Below are 27,435 nucleotides of genomic sequence, written 5' to 3'. Positions count from 1 at the left end.
TCTTCATGGCTCATTGGCGTAAAATTCAATGGTGTCCAAATGTTCACAACCCGAAATGAATTAATTTTGGAGCTTTGTTTGGAAAATGGAGCCACTTTGGGGGAGGGGATTCGCCATTCTAGCACCTTAGGGGCTCTGCTAATATGACTTGGCACCTCTTAATTCTTCCAGGTAAATCTGCGCTCCAAAATGGAGCTTCACTCTGTTGGGTCCTCTAGAGCAGGGTTCCCCAACTCCAGTCCTCAAGGCCCACCAACAGGTCATGTTTTCAGGATTTCCTTTCTATTGTACATGTGAAGCAATTATCACCTGAGCAATACTAAGGAAATCCTGAAAACATGATCTGTTGGTGGGCCTTGAGGACTGGAGTTGGGGAACCCTGCTCTAGAGGACCCCAGAAGCTGAAAAAAAAAAAAATCGATACCCACCTCCCAAAGCAGCGCCACTCCTACGTATGCAGCGGTAAGCCCCTCGTTTTGCTGGGATTAACATCTCAAGGGAGCATCACTTGACCACTGCAGCCAGTCAGTAGATACTGATAGACTGCAGCATTTGTATCTTGTTTTTTATGTCTTTGCACCGTTGTGCTGTTTCACAAATCCGTACGGTAGAGATAGATGGAAAACAAGTCGTCTGGAAGGCGCTCTGCCCTGCTCGGCCACACCCAGGGTGCACTGAGCTCCTCATTAGCACATTTAAAGAATGATTTCCGGCAGATGCCAAATGTCTAACCTCTTTTGTGAATTAGGTGCAAATGAAAAACAGGCAGAAGAGAGCAAAACCGGAAGAAAAAAGGTGAAAATGCAACAATGGATCAGCCCCAATGAGGGAGTCCTGTGTATCTAGCACAGCCTAGTGACCGCCGCCATCCCTGATCTGGGGCCAGTACCCCGTGTCCTATCAATGATGCGGTATCATTAGCTCCTCTGGGACCTGTGTGCTGTAAGATTGATTTACTGTTGGGAGGCAGATCACAGCAATCCCTTCTATGTTTGGGAGTTTTTGGTGCGGTGTAAATGGTGTATCACCTCTTGGGCAGGTGCACTCTATTTTCTGTGTGATCCAACAAAACGTTGGATTGCACTCAGACTAATTGTTAGGAACGGCGGAACGCACTAAATAAGAATAATAAAGTGCGTTCGCCACTCAGGGTCCACCGGGCAGTAGGTGATATAACCGCTGCTAAGTGGTGGCAGGAGCAATATGGCGGAAATGCGCACAGGGTTAAACTTCACCCAGGTGCGCAAAGCAATCTCAGTTAATTCACAGAGATGCCAAAAAGTACTAACAAATGACTGAGCCTGTTGAGGTCACAGTACTCAGTATAAATACACACACGGTATCAGGTCACAGGAGTAGCCCAAGACAGCGGCCATTATGTCCGTCTAGACCTACCGTGTGCGGAGCGTCACAACTGTGAACACAAAGAGGCTGCTACTGCAGCACGGCGTGGACACTGCCGCTAAACGACAAGGCTAAGACGCAAGCGCAATGTCGGACGCTAGCTGCTGTGGATGTTGCAGCAGAGGAGCGCTGGCGCTGACTCAGTCCCTGACCACATACGTAATATCAGAGGGAAGGAGTTTTATAATGAGTCATTCACCAGAATCATACATCCGTCCTCATACACACAGCAGCAAGTAAGTCTATACTAGCACATGGCGGAACAGCCTTGCGCGCCTTTTATAGCAGCCGGGACCTTCCACAAGCTTCCAGATCTCTGAGATGGACCAATGAGAACTGGAGCGGGACCTGAGCACATGATTCCCGATCTCCAATGGGAGATCGTCCCATGAGCATGCTCAGTAGGAGGACAGAAGGACAGCCTCAGGAGAGATTTGCTGCAAGGCAATCTCCTCTGCAGTAAACAGCAGGAGACCGCAGAATGTGAGGGTCTGGATCCCTGTGGAGCAAACGCAGAAATCCGACAACACTAATGTTATTCTATGGGGCCGTGCACCTCAGATTTTTTTCCTCAGAGTCGGTCCGAAGAAAAAATGGCTGCATGTGCGATTAGCCTCTGATATTTGTATCACACTGCAGGTTCATGAGTGCGTGGAAACCATCGGACTGCACTTGGGTGAGACAATGGAGACCTATTTTCTGGGGAGAATCAGATCACACTGATCAGCGTCTCGTGGATAACAGACTCCGCGCCCGTGTGACCCCGACCTTATCGGGCTGCAGGTCAGGACCAGTAGGGACCACACAAAATTCAGCTTTTTTTTGCTGTTTGCTACTGGCATGAACACGTTTTGATTTTTCCACCCCCATCTGGGATGTGACTGTGGCGGCAGCCATTTGCTTGGCACTGACTATAGGGGCGATTCCGCTAGACTTATGCAGTCAGAGGCCTGTGGGTCCAGTGTGGCCCCATACACCTCTATACACACAGGAGAGCACTGGGCCATTAGGAGCCGCAGTCTCTAGCCCTCATTGCTGAGAGCGCAGAACACTGGCAGCAGTAGATGAACAATCATTAATGGGAGCACAAACACCAGCAGCCCCCGAGACCTTTGGCCACTGATACGTGACGTCACTCCGCCTCAAGGTCCACCGGTCAGTTATGTCAGCTGGAGGGGCGGGGCCGCACGCTGTCACGGCGATTGGCTGCGTCACTTGTCTTTCAAAAATGTCAGACGACAGAGCCCGGGGTCAGATGACACAGACCACGCCCCCTTTCTGCCATATATGGCTTAGAGCGGGTTATTCTTAAAGGGACCTCACCAGCACGCCTTCCTCTCTGCTGTTGCTGGCACGCAGGCTGGGCGGTCGGTCTCCCTGCTCTTCATCATGTCCGATAAGCTGCCCTACAAAGTCGGTAAGCCGCGCGGAGACACGTGCACTGCTGCTGGCGTGCTTGCTCATGCTGTGATTGCATGGCTTGCTGGGGTTTGTAGTGCACTGCAGATTGCTGTGCCATGTATGTAGTGCTGTGCTGTGTGGATTGCTGCTCCCTGACGCAGCCCCATATTCCTAATATCTGTGGCCCATCCTGCCATAGTGTGTGCACCTGTTGGGCGCAGCTTTATGGCCAGTGTCACCGCAAGTGGCTGCCAAATAGGTGACCCGGGCATGGCGGTGTCCTGCTGAGAAGGCGGCTGTCTCTGGTACGGGAGAAGTGCAGTGGCCTCTGAGCCCTGTGTGTGGTCGGGCAGTCGGCACTAAGGTGGTCTGCAGCCCCCGGCATCATGGCTCTGTGCTGCTGCTTCATGTGGCCAGCACGCTGCATGTTGCCCAGCTCGGCATACCAGAGCAGCCTGGGAGCTGTAGTTCTCTATGGAGGCTGCAGGCTCGGCGTGACAGGCTGCAAGACTTCAATTCCCAGCATGCATCATACAGCCGGCAGCTTCCGAGGTGGCACATGGTGCAATCGGACCTGTCAGTTGGCTCATGTGTTCCACAGTGCTGGCGATGAGCGCACGGTAGGAGGCGCCCTGGGACGGTGTGTCTGTCCACGTCTAGTCTGCATGTAGGAGATGGACCAGACTAGAAGGGTAATGGCACTTATAGTGGACGCGGGTTCTTGGGGAACACACAACTCCTTTACTGGGTGTAATATCTTGGTTTGATTAAAAAATCCTTTATCTTGACGGGTCAATGCCTATTTAAAAAAAACAAAGCGTGAGCAGCCAAGGCGCACGGCAGCCTGTGTGCACAGTGATGTATTACTGATCGATGGCCATTTCACAAACCAAAATCACTACGTATAGGCCCATCCTGTAGCTGATCACTGAGACTTGTAGCCCAGTGATCTGATCGGGGGGGGGGGGGGGGTCGGCTTACGGTATACCGGGTGGTGACTGAAAGCCAGCGCTGACTGGAGGGGTAAGGTTAATGTTCTGCTGCCAGACAGCTATAGTTGGCATGCCATTGACCTGCAGAGCTTGGAGACATGACCCGTTCCCTTTGTACGGTGCACTGTATTCTGACAGTGTTTCACGCTCGTCGGTTGTAGACTGGGAACAGAATGCTGGGTAGTAATGGCCGCCCTTGTTCTCGTCAGCATTTCCTGTTCAGAGGATGATGTGCTGCTGAGAGCAATGAATTCTAAGCGTTCTTTAACAATCTTTCCACCCAATGAACAATCATTCTGCTCGTTCATCCGGTTATTGGGATGTGAGCCTCCCTAGGAGCTCTTTCCTGATAATCATGCCGTGTAGATCACCTTTAGGGTTCGCCCACACATGCATATCACTCGGACCAGTGCAATTCAACTTTAAAATTACCCTCAGAGCAATGGTGTTCAATGAATCTGCAGACCTGGATTATTTTTTTAATTTTTTTTTTTTTTTTAAGCTATATTCACCATGAAAAATCTCAGCGTGATATGACTTGTCTCCAAAATTGGTTCAGTGCCAGAAGTCAGATACCATAAGGAATTCTACAGATACATTAACATTCTGTGAGATGGGAAACTGTAAATGGACTAATAGTGGCTGAGTAAAAATGGATTGCATATTTATACGCACTAAGGCCCCCACACACTAGACTGTTGGCCAAACCTGCCACTATCGATGGCTTGGGCCAACTGATGGTGGGGGAGGTATTGATCGGGATATCCTATTTTTAGATTGTTTGCTTTGTTCTCCTTGAGATCAGGGTTTATCATAGAGAACACGGTAGCATTTGGGCAGTCCAGTGCTTGTGTATAGAAGTGGCAGATGACGTGGCTGTTACCTGAGCAATCAACTGACTGGTTTGGCCGACAGCCATCTGTATGGGGCCTTCTGTGGCTGATGGATGGCTAGTGATGTGTGCAACTCCACTCTTCCTGTCTAAACAGAACCTGGTAAATCATTGGGGGTTTTTGGCCACCATTGGTGTCTTCCAGCATTCTGGAACAGAAAAAAATAACTCATGTGAACTACTCCTGAAGAGGTGATCTTTTAGTTATTGGTTGACTAGCTGCATTAGGAATCCTCCAGGCTATAAACTTGGAATACTATTGTGGTTATAAAGGGAGTTTCCCATAAATTAACTATGCAGTTTGTCAATCAGTTGAAGCACTGGGTCGTCTTCCAGGTTTGAGAAGAAACTGGATATGGCACTTGACATTTGGTTTTTTTTTTTTTTTTTTTTTTTTTTTTTTTCTTCTGAAGTGGCGCCCCCCTCTTGACCAGCTGTTATGTAGGAATTACAGCATCTAATGGACATTGCTTGCTGCGACCTTCCATGTGCCTGAGATGCTATATTGAATTTGCAGCCTTCTGTGCCCCGGGCTGTTGCATTAATCTTGACTCTGGCTCCTGTGGACAGCCCAAAAGACCAACTGGAAAGAACAAACTCCTCCCCTGTTCTTGATCTGACTGCAGCTAGCTAATGTGAGCTGATGGGTACAGACACTGTCTGCATTCTTGGGTCTAATCATCCATGAAAGGTCTTCATAAATATATTTTTGAATAGGAAAAACTGTCTTATTTTGTTTAAGATATTTATTTTGTCTTCCAGGAAAGTCTGTTACAAGTAGTAAGGCTGCTGATTTGTCTTGCTTGTATTTCATAGTCCATAGATAAACCACAATGCCCGGACTGATGGAGGATTTCTTGATGTGCGTGAATGTACAGCCTTATAGACACAATATAGGGTTGTATGGTCAGGGCAGGCATTGCCAATAGGAGTATGGCTTCCAAAACCTGGCTTAAGGGGTTGCCAGGGCACATTTTAGCTCCTGTATATAGCTGCACGTCTCATCTTGACCACTATTATGTTCCAGCCAAACCATATCAGGGGGATCTATGATTCTTAGTTCAGTCTGTTGCCTCATAAGGAGACCGGGGACTATGCTAAGACTGTTCTCTGCTTCTGTAGCCGATATCACCTTGGCTGAATGGGGTCGTAAAGCAATTGAAATAGCTGAAAATGAGATGCCCGGCCTGATGAAGATGAGGGAAATGTATTCGGAGACCAAGCCTTTGAAAGGAGCCAGGATTGCAGGATGCCTGCACATGACACTCCAGACGGCTGTCCTTATAGAGACCCTGACAGTGTTGGGAGCAGAGGTGGGTTATTTAATTACTATTTGGATTTGCCAATCACTAGTTAAGTTCACCTAATGCCTGTGCATGGACTTCTCACAAGAATCCATGTTATTGTTTGGGTTTGGCATCCCAATCAAAGCTTATAACACCCCACCCCCCCCCCCCCCATTTTGGTTAACCAGCCACAATAAAGCGGACAGCTGAGGGCTGGTATTTTTAGGTTGGGAAGGTCCATGGACACTTGGCCCGCCCAGAAAAGGTACATCCATTAGATGCACAAATTCTTGCGCTTTGCTTGACTCTTCCTGCTTGCCCTGGTTCTTTCCCCCATTTATTGAAAAAATAAATAATAATCCACAGGGTTCACTGTAATCCATAATATGGTGGTGCCGCAGTAATCCCTGTCTTTGGCTGGTTTCACACTTGCGTTTTTTGTGCTGTATTTTAGCGCTAAAAAACACATGCGCTTTTTTTCCTATATTTTGCATGGGATGCGCTTATGTGCACATACACATGCATTTGTGCGCGTTTTCACGCGCATGCGTCTTTGGTGTGCGCTCGGGCGCATAAAATGCATCCTGTTGCATTTTTTTGGGCGTCCGACTTGCCTCAAAAAAACGAATGCATGCGCAATGCGTTTTTTTTTTTTTACAGCAAGACACCCATTATAAGTCTATGGGTGCGCTTATGTGCGCATTGGCATGCTCATGTATGCGTGTTTTTGCACATGTGTTTTTTTGTTGACCATTGGTTAGACAATGGAAATTAGGGGTTAGGGTTAGTTAAGGGGGTTAGGGTTTGGGTTGGGTTTAGTATGGTTTGGTTAAGGGTTAGGGTTAGTATGGTTTGGTTTAGGGTTAGTAAAGTCATGGTTTGGGTTAGTGTGAGGGGCCAACTAATGTTGGAAAAAAACGCAAACGCGGTAAAAACACATAAAAACGCTGCATTTTTTTTCATGCATGCTCATAAAAATGCTTGAAAAAAACGCAGCGTTTGTATGCATTTTTTGCGGGAAAAACGCGCTGCAAAGCAAGTGTGAAAGTAGCCTTTATCCAGTTTGGAGCCCCACTCGGAGAGCGCAGCTCCACAGACTATAGTAACAGCCACTGCTGGGACTAGCGCTGAGCTTCGTGAGACCCGGCTGCTGTGAATTGAGGTGACAGTAAGTAAGGTTACCTTAAGGCACAGCTTCCGGTTCTCACATGGGCTGGACGAATAAGCATTCACTCATAAGGGCGGCACTCCTGCCTGCTGTGAACTGACACAACCTTACTGACGTCATCTCGGTTCACAACAGCCGGGTCTTGAGGAGCGCAGCTTGAAACTCTGCAGTGGCTGATGCCCAGTCTATGGAGCTAGACTCTCTGAATGGAGCTCCATAGACTGGATGAATGACTGATTGTTGTGGCACTTCCATATTATGGGTTACGCTGAACCTTCTGGAATGTTTTATTTTTAATAAATGGGGGAGAATTGTTTGGATTTATTTTTGTTTTTTCTTACTGGGTTATTAATGGGGCATCTGATGGACACCTCTCCATTACTAACCCATGCGCTTGATGCCAGCAGACGTTACACAGCTGAAATCAATCCCACAATACCCTTACCCCAATTGCCCTGGTGCAGTGGCAATTGGGAAGAGCTGAGGCCAAGTGCCAGAATTGGTGCGTCTAATGGATTTGCCATTTCTGGGGCAGCTGAGGGTTGGGAAGGGACCAATATTAATGGCCCTTCCCAGCCTTTTAATATCGGCCACCAGCGGTCTGCTTTTCCTTAGCTACTTATTAAAAATAAGGGGGACCCCTCCCACCTAGTCTTTTTTTTTTTTTTTTTAAGTATTCATTAATTTGTAATAACTGGGAAAACCTTGTGTGGTCCCCTTATTTTTTAATAACCAGTTAAGGGAAAGCTGACAGCTGTGGGCTGATATTAATAGGCTGAGAATGCCCATGGTGTGGCAGTTTCCAACCTACAAATATCAGCCTTCAGCTGCCCCATAAGTGGCGTGTTTTTATTTGATGTCTGTTCTGGTGCTTGGCCTCAGCTCTTCCTTATTGCCCTGGTGTGGTGGCAACTGGGATAATTTTATGGGGTTACTATTGGAGAGATAGGAGTCAGACAACCCCATTACTAACCCCACACAGACCACACGACACGCACACGCACGTGCCTTCATTCACCCACTTATTAATGAAATGGTCTCACAAAGTAATCTGCATACATCTTTGTGGTCTCATCACCTGTGGATAGCTGTAAAGCTACAGCTCTGCACAGGCAAGTGATGCTGATGACCGTAGTAGTCATCAATCGGGACCTGATCAGTGGTAGTCTTGTCACTTCTGCGGACTCGCAGTGTTCCCATGTGTGCGCGTGCAGGCACAATGATACAGTGGCTGTTGCCATCGGTTAATTCGGCAACATTACCGCCGCTGTTTCCCATGCTGTCAGAGGACAGCATGGCAACCACTGGTTGTTCGGTTTGCATATCGTTCTTGTACCTGAACCAAACTTTTTTTTTTTTTTTTAACGTTGACCACTGCACAGATGTGGAGCTCTTGTCTGCTTTGCCAAGCGGAGGGCAAGTACTTTGGTTTCTGGGAGCCGAGCCTCTGTATGGGAACATGGAAGCAAAAAAAGCTGACAGCACTGAAATATTTTACCAAAAAGTGAAGTGGACTTTATTTAGCCCACATGGAATGGCGACGTTTCGGCTCACATGAGCCTTTCACAAGCTATAAAAAAAACAAAAAAACACAACCTGGTGAGACGAGGTATCGTTGGTACACTATTTCTGCAGAGTCATGTAGACATGTCTTCTCTTTTCAGGTGCAGTGGTCCAGCTGTAACATCTTCTCTACTCAAGATCATGCTGCTGCAGCCATCGCCAAAACTGGTGTGCCGGGTGAGTGGTCTTAGAATCAGACCGAGTCCTATATTTCTCTTAATATCCATCAGCTCTCTCAGACCATAACGTGTTAATGCTATTGATGCATTACTGTCACTTATTCTACCTTGTTACAGTCTATGCCTGGAAGGGAGAGACTGATGAAGAATACATCTGGTGTATTGAGCAAACCTTGTTCTTCTCTGATGGCAAACCTCTGAACATGATCCTCGATGACGGTGGAGATCTTACCAACCTTGTTCACCAGAAGCACCCTGAGCTACTGAAAGGTGAGCCCCGCTCCACGACTTGTTTTGACCTTGCAGGTATTTGCATTATCACTAGGTGGCAGCATTGACCAGCCAGTGCTACAGAAAGTGTTTGACCATCCTGTCTTCAGAGCTATTGTATGTCTAGAAGCCAAGAATATTATATATAATTTTTTTTTTTTTTTTTTTACAGAGGAAATCGGGCAAAATGGGGCAGGGTTTTTTTTTTCTTAGGAGACTGATTCCCCTGCTAAGCATTTGGAAAGTCTAGAAGAGAATATCTTCCGAGATTTTGCGCAAACAAATACAACGTTGTGTATTCGTTTACATTTATTTGATTACGGTATATTATGTTTTGGTGTTAATCTACCCAAACAATACTTGACAGTAGATTTAGTTAAAATTTTTGATAGGGAAATGTTTTTCTGCAAAATATCTATCCCCCCACCTATGCATTTTCTCATAAGCGCAACTTTTTTTTTTGTCCATGCAAAGTCTGCAAACAAATGGATAGTAGAGGACCCTACCCTATACAAAGGGATCAACCTGCAGTGTGCCAGAGGAACTACATGAAGAGAGAAGAAATATGCAAAAAATCACCTACAATGTTTGTTGTACATGAAACAAAGACCACATTAAAAATTAACGATTTTACAAACCCAAAATAGTTTAATTTTGCCCTATCAAACAATTACATGGCTAACCAATGGAGAAAAAAATGGTCAAAGCACTTAAATGGTGATCAGTACTGGAAATGCCAAACTATGACAATAAAAACAAACCAAGTTCATTGACAATATGGAACTAAGAAAGATTAGTCAAAGTGAATACATACAGCAGATTAATACATATAGCTGGACAAAGTCACATAAGGGAGTGTAAAAAAAAAAAACAAACAAAAAAAAACACACCCGACCCTGATAGACGTAATATACAGTATCAAAGCAAATAACTCAAGGGCAGAGTACTGAAGAGATCTATTAAAATATGACTTGTGATGAATTGAATATTTTTTTTTTTTTTTTCATATTGGTTAACTGCGTTTGTTTCATGGGGCAGAATTAACCCCTTCACTACCAAGGGTGGTTTGCACGTTAACTCCCGGGCCAATTTTTACAATTCTGACCACTGCCCCTTTATGAGGTCATAACTCTGGAATGTTTCCATGGATCCCGGTGATTCTGACATTGTTTTCTCGTGACATATTGTACTTCATGTTAGTGGTAAAATTTCATTCAAATAACTAGCATTTATTAGTGAAAAAAAAAACGGAAATTTGGCAAATTTTTAAAATTTCGCAATATTCCAAATTTGAATTTTTATGCCCTTAAATCAGAGATACAGCACACAAAAAACTTGATAAGTAACATTTCCCACATGTTTACTTTACATCAGCACAATTTTGGAAACAATTTTTTTTTTTGTTAGGAAGTTAAAAATTGACCAGCGATTTCTCATTTTTGCAACACCATTTTATTTTTACGGACCACATCACATTTGAAGCCACTTTGAGGGGTCTATATGATAGAAAATACCCAAAAGTGACACCATTCTAAAAACTGCACCCCTTAAGGTGCTCAAAACCACATTCAATAAGTTTATTAACCCTTCAGGTGCTTCACAGGAATTTTTGGAATATTTAAAAAAATGAACTTAACTTTTTTTTTTTCACAAAAAAAAAACTTCAGGTTCAATTTTTATTTTACCAAGGGTTAAAGGAGAAATTGGACTGCAAAAGTTATTGTGCAATTTGTCCTGAGTACGCTGATACCCGATAAGTGGGGGGGAATCACTGTTTTGGCGCATGGCAGAGCTCAGAAGGGAAGGAGCACCGTTTGACTTCTTCAATGCAAAAGTGGCTGGAATTCAGATCGGACGCCATGTCGCATTTGGAGAGCCCCTGATGTCCCTAAACAGTGGAAACCCCCCACAAGTGACTCCATTTTGGAAACTAGACCCCCCCCCCCCCCCAAGGAACTTATCTAGATATGTGGTGAGAACTTTGAACCCACAAGGGCTTCACAAGTTTATAACGTACAGCGGTACAATTAAAAAATCATATTTTTTCCACAAAAATGATCTTTTCACCCCCAATTTTCATTTTACCAAGGGTAACAGGACCCTAAAAGTTATTGTGCAATTTGTCCTGAGTATGCTGATACCCCACATGTTGGGGTAAACCACTATTTGGGCGCAAGGCAGAGCTTGGAAGGGAAGGAGCGCCATTTGACGTTTTTGGCTGGAATTGAGATCGGACACCATGTCGCGATTGGAAACCCCCCACAAATGACACCATTTTGGAAACAAGTTCCTTGGGGGGGTCTAATCTAGATGTGTGGTGAGAACTTTCAACCCCCCCAGTGCTTTACAGAAGTTTATAATGCCTGGGCGTGAAAATAAAATCGTATTTTTTCCACAAACATGATCTTTTAGTCACCAACTTTTTTATTTTCCCAAGGGTAACAGGAGAAATTGGACCCCAAAAGCTGTTGTCCAATTTGTCCTGAGTACGCTGTATGGGCACATGTCGGGGCTCCGAAGGGAAGTAGTGACGTATTGGAATGCAGACTTTGATGGAATGGTCTGCGGGTGTCACGTGCGTTTGGAGAGCCCCTGATGTACCTAAACTATTGAAACTCCCCACAAGTGACCCCGTTTTGGAAACTAGACCCCCCCCCCCCCCCCATGGAACTTATCTAGATGTGTGGTGAGCACTTTGAACCCCCAAGTGCTTCACAGAAGTTTATAACGCCCGGGCGTGAAAAGAAAAAAAATTATTTTTTTCCACAAAAATATTTTGCCCCCAATTTTTTTATTTTCCTAAGGGTAACAGGAGAAATTGGACCCCAAAAGTTGTTTTGCAATTTGTCCAGAGTAGGCTGATACCCCATATGTGGGGGTAAAACACTGTTTGGGCGCATGGCAGAGCTTGGAAGGGAAGGAGCACCATTTGACTTTTCAACTCAGAATTGGCTGGAATTGAGATCAGACGCCATGTTGCATTTGGAGAGCCCCTGATGTGCCCAAACAGTGGAAACCCTTAATTCTAACTCCAACCCTAACCCCAACACACTCCTGGCCCTAATCCTGGCTGGAAAATGGAAATAAATACATTTTCTTTTAACTTTTATTATTTTTCCCTAACTAAGGGGGTGATAACGGGGGGTTTGATTTACTATTTATGGCGGTTTTTATGTTTGGCAGCTGTCGCACGCTAAAAGACGCTTTTTATTGTAAAAATAGTTTTTGCATCACCACATATTGAGAGCTATAATTTTTCCATATTTTGACAGTCATGTGAGGTCTTATTTTTTGCGGGACGAGTTGACGTTTTTATTGGTACCATTTTCGGGCACGTGACATGTTTTGATCGCTTTTTATTTTGTTTTTTGGGACGCAGAATTTACACAAACCAGCGTTTCATGAATTTCTTTTGGGGGGGTGCGTTTACGCCGTTCCGGGTGCAGTAAAATTTATAAGGCGGTTTTATTCTTCGGGTCAGTACGGTTACAGCGATACCTCATTTAGGTCGTTTTTTTATGTTTTGGCGCTTTTATGCAATGAAAACAATTTTATATAAAAAAAATAATTATTTTTGCATCACTTTATTCTGCGAGTTAAACTTTTTTTTATTTTTTCGCTGATGATGCTGTGTGGCAGCTCGTTTTTTGCGGGACAAGATGACGTTTTCAGCGGTACCATGGATATTTATATTCGTCTTTTTGTTCGCGCGTTATTGCACTTTTTGTTCGGCGGTATGATAATAAATTTTTTGTTTTTTATTTTTTAAGGGGTTCGCTTAAGGGGTTAACTATTGGGACAGTTTTATAGGGTGGGTCGTTACGGACGCGGCGATACCAAATATGTGTACTTTTATTTTTTTTTTTATATTTGTATGTATGTGTGTGTGTATATATATATATATATATATATATATATATATATATATATATATAATAATTTTTTTTTCTTCTTTATTACAATGTCCCAGGGGGGACATAACTGTCCTGTGACAGATCGCTGATCTTTCACATCACAGATCAGCGATCTGTCGCAGGCAGTGCAGAAGGCTTCCTCATGCCTGTGCTTTGCAGGCACTGAGGAAGCCAGCTTCCTGCAGGCCCCCAGAGGTCCCCGCTGCCATATTGGATCCGGAGACCTGCAGGAAAGGAGCCCCCGGCAGCAGCGCTGCACATTGCGCTGCCATGGGGGGCTCAGGGAAGCACGGAGGGAGCCCCCTCCCTGCCGATGCTTCCCTTTAACCCCTGGTACACCGCGATCGTGTTTGATCGCGGTGTGCAAGGGGTTAACGTGTCGGGGGCGGTCCGTGACCGCCCCTGACTCATTGTGCCGGGTGTCAGCTGTGATCAGCGGCGCTCACCACGTGGGCGCCGCTGATCGCTGTGACGTAATATTCTGTCCATGGTAATTAGGTCCAGGGTCACATGGACGGAATAATACGTCCATTGTAGGTAAGGGGGTAAACTCTGCCACTTGGCTTTTTATGTGTTTTAATGTTTTTGCTTTCTTGTACAATAAACATTATTTTACGTGATCCTTTTTGCATACTTTTCATGTCCATAAGAGGTCTGGCAGTGATCGGACTGCATGCCGCCTACCTGTAAACGTCCAATTGTTTTATTCCTAATCTTCTTGGAGGATAAGCAGGAAAATGTATGAAGCTGTAAGGGTTAGCTTTTCACTTGCTAATCCTCCTGCTTGGTATGGGTTTTGCACTAACCTTTCTATGGGCCTGGAATAGCATGGCAATGTATTAATGACAACAATGATCCTATTTAGGCATTAAAGGAATTTCCGAAGAGACCACAACTGGTGTACACAACCTGTACAAAATGAAGAGCGAGGGCAAACTGAAGGTTCCTGCTATTAATGTCAATGATTCAGTAACTAAGGCAAGTACATGGGAGCTATTCCATAATATGTAGGTCGTACGTTAGCTTTGACTGCTGCTGTCAGACCTCAGTGGTGGAGACGACCATCAAAAAAACACATTTGAAAGGTTGACTCACCAGACCCTGACTAATGCACTAGCAGGATGCAGCAGACCTCCAATGCACTGATGAGAACAGCCAGTAACCCAAGAGGGTCTGCCTAGTGGGGAAAAATGCACACAAATAGGGCTTGCATAGGACATCAGTCACACAGATAAGTGTGGTGCAAAGTGCCTGAACAGCCTATTAATGACGCCCATAGTATTAGCAAGCAGGCTGCTCAGCACTAATATATAATCATACAGGAAAAACGAAGCCAACATGAAGAGGTCTAGCTGCATCCTGCAAAAATGATAAAGTGCAAAAAGATAAAGATATGGGGTATTGGTTACTATTTTGGCCAAAGCAGATTGGGTTGCGAGCCTAAGTCAAGGGTCCCCAAATTTTGCGAGTCCCTAACACTAAATCTGAACAGTGCACATAAGGAAAAAAAGGAGAGGACCATCCCAACGATCATGTATGTCCTTAAGTTCTTCCTTTCGTCTATTACTACTTAATAGAGTAGGCTTAAGTTACAGATGTCATATATCTATAATTTTTTTTTCTGTTCCCTGCAGAGTAAATTTGATAACTTGTATGGGTGCCGAGAGTCTCTAATTGATGGCATTAAGCGAGCCACTGACGTTATGATTGCCGGGAAGGTTGCTGTCGTGGCTGGTTATGGAGATGTTGGGAAAGGTTGTGCTCAGGCACTGAGAGCCTTTGGCGCTCGAGTCATCATTACAGAGATTGACCCCATCAATGCTCTGCAGGCAGCGATGGAAGGTGAGGATGCCATGTAAGATCTGCGCGTAATAGAGGGAAGGTGTCCGGTCGCTACACCTCTGAAATCGCCAACGAATCGATGCATAGACTGATGGCTGTATTACAGCAGAGTTTTATGTACCAAATTATAATTTTTTTTTTTTTTATGAATCTTAAGATCCCACTTGTCCTATGAAAACTATTCATGGGTCATTCTTGCGGGGAGTGTGACCTTCTCTACATGATCAATGTAATCTCCTGTTGGCCACAAATCTGAACAGTGTACAGCCTTTCTGGGCATATGTGAATAAAGCTAGGTGTAGTACATCTAATTTCACTTTATGTTCCCTGTGAGACAGTTGCGCGTGCATATGTAAGGCTTATGGCCACGGATGTTTAGTTTTGTGGTAGAAGTCTGTCATGGCCCTATGGGCTGATTACCTGATCAAAGTCTAGTATGTGAAGTGATGTCCCCACTAGACTAGTCATGGCTATTGTGCATATACCTGTAAAAGTTGTTTTGTTTATATAATTTTTATTAAATTTTCATATTACAGGGAAGGAAGGGTAAACATAGGAAAAAAATAAAGTAGAGAACTCTACAGTGTTATGTAAAAGTTGTTTTGAAGTCCTATAAGTTTCTAATATATAATTGCCAATCGGCTCTGTCACAGCCTCTGGCGATTGTGTCGCTATCCCACAATCCACCGCGGCCGGAATGCCACGAACTGCGCCTTCACAAGTAGGGGGGGGGGGGGGGGGGAGAGAAGGCACTGCTGTTCCGTCGGGAGATCAGCAGCGCTAATCTCCTGGCTGATCAAATCGAAACTATGCCGACCGCCATATTGGAACACCCAAGTTATGGGTAGTCTGATATGGTGGCTGGGATTCAGATCCCCCGCCAAGCCGCACCGCGGGATTCAAAACCCCCGCCGGCTGAGCCAATGAGCAGTACGGTGCGGCTTTGGCTAGCCGCTCATCTCCCGCCGCAGCGGCTGCTCGCATCGGAACTATGCCGACTGCCATATTGGAACACCCGAGTTATGGGTATTCCAATATGGCAGCCGGGATTCAAATCCCCCCCCCCCCCCCCCCCCAAAGCCACGCAGCTCTGCTCATTGGCTGAGCCGCCCGCCGGCTGAGGCTTGACGGGGGATTCAAATCCAGCGTGGCAACGATCATTGGCTCTGCCGGCGGGGGATACAGATGTTCATTTCACCGCACTCCCGATGCAATGGCATTGGGCCTATTTCTAGTAACACATAAAGGCCTATATAACATGGTGGCAGTTTGGGACCTGACAGGTTCATTCTAAGAATATCCTTCACTGTTCTCTTTCCTCCCTACATTAAAGGGGGTATCTGGGTACTGTGGGAAAAACAAAAAATGTGCGTAAGCACTAACAGGCAGTTAATTGCTTATGTGCCTGGCGCCATTCTTCCCTGGCAGAGCGGTAACGGACTGCTCCTGCCGGGGATTCGGCTGACGCAATGAGGCGGGACCATTGGCGGTGTTCTGATTAACAGATGTATTCCCTCTGCTTATCAGAATGATGTTGGAAGTCCCGCCCCGTCGATGGACCGGAAAATGAAGCCTCCGCTCTGTAGACGTAACGTCAGCAGAGTCAACTGAATCTCCTGCAGGGCCCATCTGTGGTCACTCTGTGCCGGGGAAGAATTGTGCCGTGCACAACAGATGGGAAAGTTGCAATTACCTGACTGTTGGTGCTCGGGCAAACTTACACTATATATATATATATATATATATATATATATATATATATATGTCCTGGGTACCCTCTTCAATGGTCATACTCAGTGCTTTGTTTTTATCTTATATACAGTAGAGGCCAATGTTTTCTTCCTTCTGGGACCTTGGTGACGGCCTGTGTTGTACAGACATCAACTGGAGTGCACACACCAGTGGTGACCAAGGCCCTGAAAGGCATGAACTGTTGGCCTCTGTATACGGATGACAATTGAAAACCTTTCTTTAAATTAAAATGGAGTTCTGTCGTTAAGTACGTCATAAACTAAAAAGTAGTGACATCAAGCTCTTCGCCATCATTGTAAAGGACAAGTTCCCAATTAACCTATAAGTGCATGCATTTGTCTCTTACCAGGTTATGAGGTTACCACCATGGATGAGGCTTGCAAAGAAGGCAACATATTTGTCACCACAACAGGATGCGCAGACATTGTGGAGGGAAAGTAAGAATATACTTTATGACCATGTAGCTTTGCCAATGATTATATAAAGCATCAACATCCCGTGTTAAGGTTGTCCTACTCTGTACTGCATCTTGGCAGGAGTTTTGTCTCCTTTATGTCATTGATTAGCTGTTCATTATTCCCCCCATGCTTGGCACTGGGCAAGCTAAAAGCTGATTTCATTATGGCGACTTTAATCGATTTGGTGCTTACTCTCCTGTTCTTTTATCAGACACTTCAAGGAAATGAAGGACGATTCTATTGTCTGCAACATTGGCCACTTTGATGTTGAACTTGATGTGAAGTGGTTGAATGAAAATGCTGCGAAGAAAGTGAATATAAAACCACAGGTAAAAATGTTTGCTATTTTGTTCCAGTTGGTTACTTACTGGGCTGCTTGGTGAAATTGTGTGGAGTTTTTTTGGTTTAATTTTCTGACAAAATTATGATTTGTCATTAACCCCTTCACTACCAAGGGTGGTTTGCACATTAACTACCGGGCCAATTTTTACAATTCTGAGCACTGTCCCTTTATGAGGTCATAACTCAAACGCTTCCGTGGATCCCGGTGATTCTGACAATGTTTTCTCGTGACATATTGTACTTCATGTTAGTGGTAAAATTTCATTCATATAACTTGCGTTTATTTATGAGAAAAACGGAAATTTGGCAAATTTTGAAAATTCCACAATTTTCCAACTTTGAATTTTTATGCCCTTAAATCACAGAGATATGTCACACAAAGTTAATAAGTAACATTTGCCACATGTTTACTTTACATCAGCACAATTTTGGAACCAAAATTTTTATTTGTTAGTAAGATATAAGGGTTAAAAGTTGACCAGCGATCTCTCATTTTTGCAACACCATTTTATTTTTACGGATCACATTTGAAGCCACTTTGAGTGGTCTATATGATAGAAAATACCCAAAAGTGACACCATTCTAAAAACTGCACCCCTTAAGGTGCTTAAAACCACATTCAAGGAGTTTATTAACCCTTCAGGTGCGTCACAGGAATTTTTTGAATATTTAAAAAAAAAATTAACAACTTTTTTTCACAAAAAAAATTACTTCAGGTTCAATTTTTTTTTATTTTACCAAGTGTAACAGGAGAAATTGGACTGCAAAAATTATTGTGCAATTTGTCCTGAGCACGCTGATACCTGATATGTGGGGGGGAACCACTGTTTCGGCGCATGGCAGAGCTCAGAAGGGAAGGAGCGCCGTTTGACTTTTACAATGCAAAATTGGCTGGAATTCTGATCGGACGCCATGTCACGTTTGGAGAGCCCCTGATGTACCTAAACAGTGGAAACCCCCCACAAGTGACCCCATTTTTGAAACTAGACCCCCTAAGGAACTTATCTAGATATGTGGTGAGAACTTTGAACCCACAAGGGCTTCACAGAAGTTTATAATGTACAGCGGTACAATTATAAAATCATATTTTTTTTCCACAAAATAATCTTTTCACCCCCAACTTTTATTTTCCCAAGGGTAACAGGACCCTAAAAGTTATTGTGCAATTTGTCCTGAGTACGATGATACCCCATATGTGGGTGTAAATGACTATTTGGGCACATGGCAGAGCTCGGAAGGCAAGCAGCGCCATTTGACTTTTTTGGCTGGAATTGAGATCGGACACCATGTCGTGTTTGGAAAGCCCCTGATGTACCAAAACAGTGGAATCCCCCCACAAATGACCCCATTTTGGAAACTAGACCCCCCCCCCCCCCAAGGAACTTATCTAGATGTGTGGTGAGACCTTTGAACCCCCAAGTGCTTCACAGAAGTTTATAACACCCAGGCGTGAAAATAACAAAAAACATTTTTTTTCCACAAAAATGATATTTTTGCCCCAAAATTTTTATTTTCCTAAGGGCAACAGGAGAAATAGGACCCCAAAAGTTGTTTTGCAAATTGTCCTGAGTAGGCTGATACCCCATATGAGGGGGTAAAACACTGTTTGGGTGCATGGCAGAGCTTGGAAGGGAAGGAGCACCATTTGACTTTTTCAACGCAGAATTGGCTGGAATTGAGATCAGATGCCTTGTTGCGTTTGGAGAGCACCTGATGTGCGCAAATAGTGGAAACCCCCAATTCTAACCCTAACCCTAACCCTAATGGGAAAATGGAAATACATACATTTTTTTAATTTTATTATTTTTCCCTAACTAAGGGGGTGATAACGGGGGGTTTGATTTACTATTTATGGCGGTTTTTATGTTTGACAGCTGTCGCACGCTAAAAGACGCTTTTTATTGTAAAAATAGTTTTTGCATCACCACATATTGAGAGCTATAAATTTTTACATATTTTGACCCACCGAGTCATGTGAGGTCTTATTTTTTGCGGGACGAGTTGACGCTTTTATTGGTATCATGTTCGGGCATGTGACATTTTTTGATCGCTTTTTATTTCGTTTTTTGGGACGCAGAATTTACGAAAACCAGCGTTTCATGAATTTCTTTTGGGTGGTGCGTTTACGCCGTTCCGGGTGCGGTAAAATTTATAAGGCGGTTTTATTCTTCGGGTCAGTACGGTTACAGCGATACCGCATTTAGGTCGTTTTTTTAATGTTTTGGCGCTTTTATGCAATGAAAACCATTTTATATAAAAAATAATTATTTTTGCATCACTTTATTCTGCGAGCTATAACTTTTATTTTTTTCCCTGATGATGCTGTATGGTGGCTCGTTTTTTGCGGGACAAGATGACGTTTTCAGCGGTACCATGGATATTTATATGCGTCTGTTTGATCGCGCGTTATTGCACTTTTTGTTCGGCGGTATGATAAATCATTATTTTTTTCTTCGTTTTTTATTTTTATCTTTTAAGGGGTTCGCTTAAGGGGTTAACTATTGGGACAGTTTTATAGGGCAGGTCGTTACGGACGCGGCGATACCAAATATGTGTACTTTTATTGTTTTTTTTTGTTTTTTTTTATTTCCAAAAAATGAATTTATTGGCGAATATTATATATATATATATTTTTTTTTTTTTTTTTTTTTTTTTTACTTTATTACAATGTCCCAGGGGGGACATCACTGTCCTGTGACAGATCAGCGATCTGTCACAGGCACTGCACAGGCTTCCTCATGCCTGCGCTGTGCAGGCACTGAGGAAGCCAGCTTCCTGCAGGCACCCGGAGGTCCCCGTCGCCATATTGGATCCGGGGACCTGCAGGAAAGGAGCCCCCCGCAGCAGCGCTGCACATTGCGCTGCCGTGGGGGGCTCAGGGAAGCAAGGAGGGAGCCCCCTCCCTGCCGATGCTTCCCTTTAACCGCCGGTACACCGCAATCGTGTTTGATCGCGGTGTGCAAGGGGTTAACGTGTCGGGGGCGGTCCGTGACCGCCCCTGACACATTGTGCCGGGTGTCAGCTATGATAATTAGCTGACACTCGGCCGCGATCAGCGGCGCTCACCACGTGGGCGCCGCTGATCGCGATGACGTAATATTCCGTCCATGGTAATTAGGTCCATGGTCACATGGACGGAATATTACGTGAATTGTAGGTAAGGGGTTAAAGGCCTATTACTGGATAGTCAGATTTTGCTCCAAGCAGATTTCTGCCTATGCACAGTGTACACAAAGTTACCAGTCGGAAGTGTGGTTGGGGTTATACAGAAGTCTGCATCCAGAAAACTGGGAGATCTGCAGCAGAAAAAACAACCAGTTTTAAATCAAAACTGCAGTAACCAGTATAGAGACACATTTCCATAATCTGGGTCTTTGTCCTTACATCATGCTGCTATCAGATGGGGCTGCAAACACCTGGTGACGAATCTATTGAATGTTAGGCTATGTGCGCACATTGAGTACTTGCATGCAGAAATTTCTGCTTCTCTTGGCAGGAAAAATGCGTGTTTTTCGCATGCGTTTTTGTACAGGAAAGAATGCGTTTTTTGAGCTAAATAAAGATATTTAAAGTTTTGTGATGTGGTGTTGAACCAAGAAATTACCTTTTTCATGCTGCTGAAGTGGCATCAAGATAATAGAATTAGGGCTTGGTGTCTGCAGCTGTCATTGACAGCAGGCCCTAGGTCTGGTAATGAAAAGGTGTCAGCCCGACACTCATTTGATGTCACTTTTGTATTGTCAGGTGACATCAAGGCCACAGGATAGTAATGGAGGTGTCTATAAAACATCTGTCCATTAGTAATCCCATAGTGATATTTTATAAAAAAAAGAGTGAAGTCCTTTACATTCAAAATAATGCCCAGACTACTCTAATAAATCTTTATTAAACCATACTTAAAGAATGCCTAATCCACCAAACCCAACATCTCCTGCAACAAAAATAAAATAAACCCCATTATTCCTCACCTGTCCGCAGAGAAGATAATCCATAATGTTCCACGACGATCCTCATCACTTTGAGAGCAGTTACTGATGTGACTGCCCTCAAAGACAGCTGGCGATACACTGCGGGAGCGATTTTCTTCTCTTAGGGTGTGTGCACATGCTGCGGTTCCGCAGCGGATTTGGCCGCTGCAGGTCCGCAGCAGTTTTTGCTGCGGTGTACAGTACCATTATTCCCTATGGGAATAAAAATGCAGTGCAGATTTTTCTGTGCGATTTTGAAGCCGCAGAAAGAATTGACTTGTCAATTCTTTCTGGGGATTCCGCTGCGCTTTGCCATCTCTTCCATTGTGGAGATGAAAAACCGCAGAGCAATCCGCAGGTCTTTTGACCTGCGGATTTTACAAAATCCGCGCGGCCAAATCCGCACCCCATTCCGCAGCATGTGCATGTAGCCTTAGTGTATTACTGAGCTGCCGTGAGAAAGTTCTCACGCAGTGGGTGTGCCGTAAGTGAGCTGATCAGCTGGTGAACTCTCACACTGACAGGAGTTAATCGGTCCCGCAGTGTATCACTAAGCTGTCGTGAATCACTGGGTAGAGCAGTCGCCTCTCCAGATGTGACTGTTCTACACACAAGATCACCGTGGGATACTCTGGATTACGTGGACTATGATGTACAGGTGAATATATGGTCGTTTTTTGTTTTTTTTTCTAGGAGACTAGGGTAGCAGGGACCCATCAGTGGCTCCTGTTGTCACTTTTATCAGTGACACAGGCAGTAGTCTCATCAACCCATGCCTGCTGAACTGCGGTAAGCTTCTTACCGCAACTCACTGCTGTGGGGGTCACCCCCCCCCCCCCCACAAGGCTGACAGTCTTACCGGCGGTAGTGTTACCACTGATAAGAACCACTGCACTGGTGTTTCCCAGTGTTTTCAGTGAACCATTACTCTTTAGCTATTCATTTCTGTTTTCTCATACTGTCCCTCTCCGCCACTAGGGGTCTTGTCTCTGTAGCGTATTCATGTCAATTATCGCTGTTCATACATTCTCCCCCAGTGGAAAAAACAAGCTACGCATGATGACCAGCTCTATCATTAAAAGTCTGATTAAAATCACTGCAGCTTGTAATATTTTGACTTTTTCAAATTTATAGGCCATGTCTAAACATTCCACATTTGTCTAGACTTCTTATGCAGAAGTGTTTCATGATCCATGTGACTGGAATTTGTTTGGAGAGTGATATTATTTGTGCTCTCTCCTTGAATGTATTGCATCTGGGGGTACAGTATCCACATGTAGTGTGAACTTAGAACGAACTAACATCTTTATTGTCAATCATTGACAGGTGGACCGATACCTCTTGAAAAATGGACGACACATTATTCTTCTTGCTGAGGGCCGACTGGTGAATTTGGGATGTGCTATGGGTCACCCGAGCTTTGTAATGAGTAACTCTTTTACTAATCAAGTTATGGCTCAGATTGAACTTTGGACCAACACTGACAAATATCCCGTAGGGGTTTATTTCCTGCCCAAGAAGGTCAGTAATGCAGGCAACTTGTATTCCTGTCTTGTAGGCTGTGCACCCGAGAACACTGCAAGTGGGATATATATAATATTTTTTTTTTTTTTTTGTGGTTCTTCCCAATACACCCACGTGCCCGCACCCTCTACATTTTCCCAGTTGCTTATTGTAACTTTTAGGCATAGTATTAGGGTACGTGCACACGCTGCAGAATCTGCTGTGGATTCATCCACGAGGATTCTGCAAAATCCGCAGATAAATCTGCAGGTCAAAAGACCTGTGGTTTATCTGCGGATTAGCCTGCGGTTTTGCCCCCGCGGTTTTGCACACACCCTCAGTCTCTACAGCCTGGCCTGGGTGAGCATTTTCGGTCAGCCTTCTAAAGCCATTTGATTACTTAGGTTGGGTTCCTTGCCGGCTTCTTAAACTGGCTCGTTGTAATCCTGTAGAGAGGTGGCCAAGAACTCTTTAATTGTTTTGACTTGCATATGCAATCTCAGCTGTATCTGGTATAGTGAAGTACTAAATCACTATTCAGGCCTTTGTGGTTGACTGCTCAGAAGGCTTCCGTACTTATAAACACTTACTGGTGACATGTCCAAGCAATGTGTGATCAGTAGGGGGTCCTACTGCGGAGGCCCCCTCCGATCACACATTAAGAACATATCCTTGCAGTTTGCTATTAATGTTCCAGAAATCACATGCCGAGTTTCTAATGTATATGCCGCAGAGGCCCAGATAAAAATGGGACCTTCAGCTTCTCATATTAAATGTCATGTTTTCATCATATGACTTAATTCATGTTGCGTGCTAATCTATAGTTGGCATGAGTTGTGACATTGTGCCTGCTACATTTGTAGACTTCTGCTTTCATGGTTCCTTGCTGGACCTGAATACATAACATAGCTCTTGCTTACAGAGCTGTGTACCTGTGCTGACAGTCTTTAAGGGGTAAGCTTAATCCCGTCATGACACCATCTTTTTTTGGTTTCGCTTTTGTTTTTTCGCTCCCCTTCTTCCCAGAGCCATAACTTTTTTTTCTGTCCAATATGGCCATGTGAGGGCTCATTTTTTGCAAGATGAGTTGTACATTTGAACGACATCACTGGCTTTAGCATGTCTAGGTTCTTTTTTTTTTTTTTCTTTTTTTTTTTTTTTAAATGTGAAAAAAAATTCTAAAGTTTGCTAAAAAAAATTGCACGATTTTCCAGTTCCCTTAGTGACTCCCCCTTTTTGTGATCTCGGGTTCGGCGTGGGCATATATATATATATATATATATATATATATATATATATATATATATATATATATATATATATATATTTTTTTTTTCCGGCGACTTTGAACGCGGCGATAAATGTGTAGGTTTTTTAAATTTTGACATGCTTCAATAGACTCCATGGGAGGCTAGAAGCTGCCACAACTCTATTTCCTCTGCTACATTCAAGCGGTGCTCTGATCGCCTGTATGTAGTAGTATTACTGCGTTGCTATGAGCGCCGACCACAGGGTGGCGCTCATAGCAATCCGGTATCAACAGCCATAGAGATCTCTGGTTGTTATGCCAACGCATCGCTGACCCTCATTCACGTGACTGGGGTCAGCGATGCATGTATTTCCGGCACCATGGCTGGAAGCGTGCTTTTATCTAGCTAATAGGCACAGGTAGATCGCGATTCCACTTGTGCCTATTGCAGGCATATGTCAGCTGACCTGTCCTGGCTTTGATGCATGCTCACTGCCGGAGCACTCATCAAAGCGGGGATTCTGCCCTCAAACGTACTTTACAGTCTGAGGTCAGAAAGGTGTTAAAGGGAGCCTGTCAGCAGGTTTTTGCTAAGTAGTCTGAAGGCTGCAGGAGATGGCGGCTGAAGCGCAGATTTCAGAGATGTCACATGTCGAAGTGCTTTCTGCTTACTAACTGTGAAGGATTTTGTCACGAAGACATTAAAATTCCTAGACTACGTTAGTCCGGCAATGCCCCTTCCCCTATGATAAGCAGCTCGCTGTCTATGGACTTTGTATATGGAGCCTGGTGTTGGCTTTCTCAGCTCTGGTTCATTTTAAATAAAGAAGGAAAAAAAAAAAAAAACTCAAAATGGCTGCACCCAGTAATCTAAGTGATTCCGTGTTGGATTTGGGGTCTCTACCTACGCTGCTTTCAGATGAGGTAGCAAAAACCTGCTGCCAGATTCCCTTTTAGGGCAGTTTCACACGTCCAGATAATTCCGGTACCAGAGCTGTCCATGTGGACACGTGGTACCTCCGTGTGGCAACCGTGTGCTGCATCAGGACCACACGGATGGCGCCGGGAAGAAGCGCTACAGTAAGCGCTGTTCTCGGCGACTGGTGCGGAGCGTGGCTGTAATTCTTCTCTCCTGCTCTGCCGGCAGGAGAGAAGAATGAATGAAAACCTGACGTGGGGTTCCCCTCATTTTCTGAACCAACCAGATGAAACTTACAGCTGGGGGCTGCGTGCTTCAGCAAGGTTGGATGTGAAGAATAGAGGGCTCCCCATGCTGTTTTGTAATTAAAAACCGGCGTGGGGTCCCCCCCCTATTTTTGACAACCAACCTGACTAAAGCCGATAGCTGAGGGCTGATATTCTCAGGCTGGTAAGGGGCTGTTGATCTTTGCCCCCCACAGCCTAAAAACAGCAGCCCCCAGCTGCCCAGAAAAGGCGCATCTATTGATGTGCCTAATCTGGAGCTTTGCCCAGTTCTTCCCACTTGCCCTGTAGCTGTGGCAAGTGGGGTAACAAGGGGGTTAATGCCACCTTTCTAGTCTAAGGTGACGTTAAGCCCAGATTAGTAATGGAGAGGTGTCAATAAGACACCTCTCGATTAATAATCCTACAGTAAATAAAGGGTTAAACACTCAATAAAAATAAATTATTTTAATGAGAGAATACAACACACACTTTTATCTTTATTACACTTGTAATTCCTTTGCGAAGCCCACGATCTACTGGAAAAAAAGTTGAAAATAAATAAATAATAAAGCAACTATATACATTACCTGTCCGGCACTTAGTCACGTCCCACGGCGTAAATCCATCTCGGGGGTTAATACGTTTACAGGCGGAGCGCTGCTAACACAGCTGCTCCCGACTGTAAACGACTGGCGATGTGGGAAGAACTGGGCAAAGCTCCAGATAGGCGTATCTGATAGATGTGCCTTTCCTGGGCAGCTGGGGGCTGCTGTTTAATAATTAAAAAAAAAAAAACACATGGGGACCCCTCTATTCACAACCAACCTTGCTGACAGCTGAGGGAAGCAGCCCCCAGCTGTAAGTTTCGTCTGGCTCAGAAAATGAGGGGAACCCCACGTCTGGTTTTCATTGATGCGGTAACTGATGCAAAAGGATCCCCGACCAAGTATTGAGTGCATTTACTGAACATACATTTCAGTAGTCCAACATTTCAGATTTTAAAATGCTTCTCAAGCTGGTGTTATAAAGTATTCTAATTTACTGAGATGTGCCATTAAGGCTAGTTTCACATTTGCGCTTTATAGCGCAGCGACGGCCTCTGCCCGCCCCATCCGGTCATCGCCGCCTACTAGCGCACATGGGCGCTTGCGATCTGCGCACCCTATCTTTAGCATAGGGTGCGCATGCTGGCCGTGCGGTAGCAGGATTTTGCCGTGTGCGCTTAGTGGTGGTCGTGCGCAGGCAGTTGCTGCGCTATAAAGCGCAAATGTGAAACTAGCCTAATATCTGTAAAGCACTGTGGAAATGATGGCGCTATATAAATGAGTAAAACAAATAATGAATTTTGGGTTTTCATTGGCTGTAAGCCATAATCCATATTGCCAGAAATAATCACCTGAAATGGATCACTCTCTGTAACAACTCTATGTAATGAGTTTCACTTTTTCTATTGAATAACTGAAATGATATTCTAATGTTGAGAAGCATCTGCAGATGCTATGTATATACTACATGGAGGCTAGGTTGGCGGTTGTAATGTTAAAAACATGTCCTCTAAGCACATTTATGAGTGACTAGCTTAATTTTTGTGTTTCATTTGTCTTTTGTTTGCAGCTTGATGAAGCTGTGGCTGCTGCTCATCTGGACAAGCTTGGCGTAAAACTGACAAAACTTACAGACAAACAAGCAAAATACCTTGGGCTGGAAAAGGAGGGACCCTTCAAGCCCGATCATTACAGATACTGAGTTACTACAATGATCCAAAGAGCACCTGCCTAAAGCAAGACCTTCCAGGGCTGCCCTTATCTGTAGAATGTTGACATCTTGGCCATTACTAAACTGACTTTAAAATCCTGGAGCAATCTTCTAACTTCCTCCTTGACATTCACTTTGTATGAAAACTGAACTGGCATAGTGAGGTAATCTAGGGTGTCAACAATGTAGAAAAGGTTACTGCTTTATGGATGATCCAAAGTCTATACTTGACTTTACCTTTCCAATTGTCTTGTAATGTTTTTGGAGTTTTCTGTGAAGCGCTTGAGTTGTATAAAAAAAACTTTGTTACTA

General features: G+C 44.4%; 1 protein-coding gene across 1 annotated transcript; it reads left to right on the top strand.

Moving 5' to 3' along the window:
- Positions 1–2,663: 2,663 nt before the first annotated feature.
- On the top strand, positions 2,664–27,435 carry AHCY (adenosylhomocysteinase). The gene is made up of 10 exons (XM_073555406.1): positions 2,664–2,821; positions 5,812–6,002; positions 8,808–8,883; positions 9,003–9,155; positions 13,935–14,047; positions 14,704–14,911; positions 17,013–17,100; positions 17,333–17,450; positions 22,758–22,952; positions 26,983–27,435. The coding sequence occupies exons 1-10, from the start codon at positions 2,794–2,796 to the stop codon at positions 27,112–27,114; spliced, it is 1,302 nt and encodes a 433-aa protein (XP_073411507.1). The 5' UTR covers positions 2,664–2,793; the 3' UTR covers positions 27,115–27,435.

The sequence above is a fragment of the Dendrobates tinctorius genome, unplaced genomic scaffold, assembly GCF_039654945.1.
Source record: "Dendrobates tinctorius isolate UK_male_01 unplaced genomic scaffold, ASM3965494v1 ptg000223l, whole genome shotgun sequence".
Lineage (NCBI taxonomy): Eukaryota > Metazoa > Chordata > Amphibia > Anura > Dendrobatidae > Dendrobates > Dendrobates tinctorius.
Note: the sequence above shows the minus strand (reverse complement) of the source record. Positions and strands in the feature narration are given on the sequence as shown.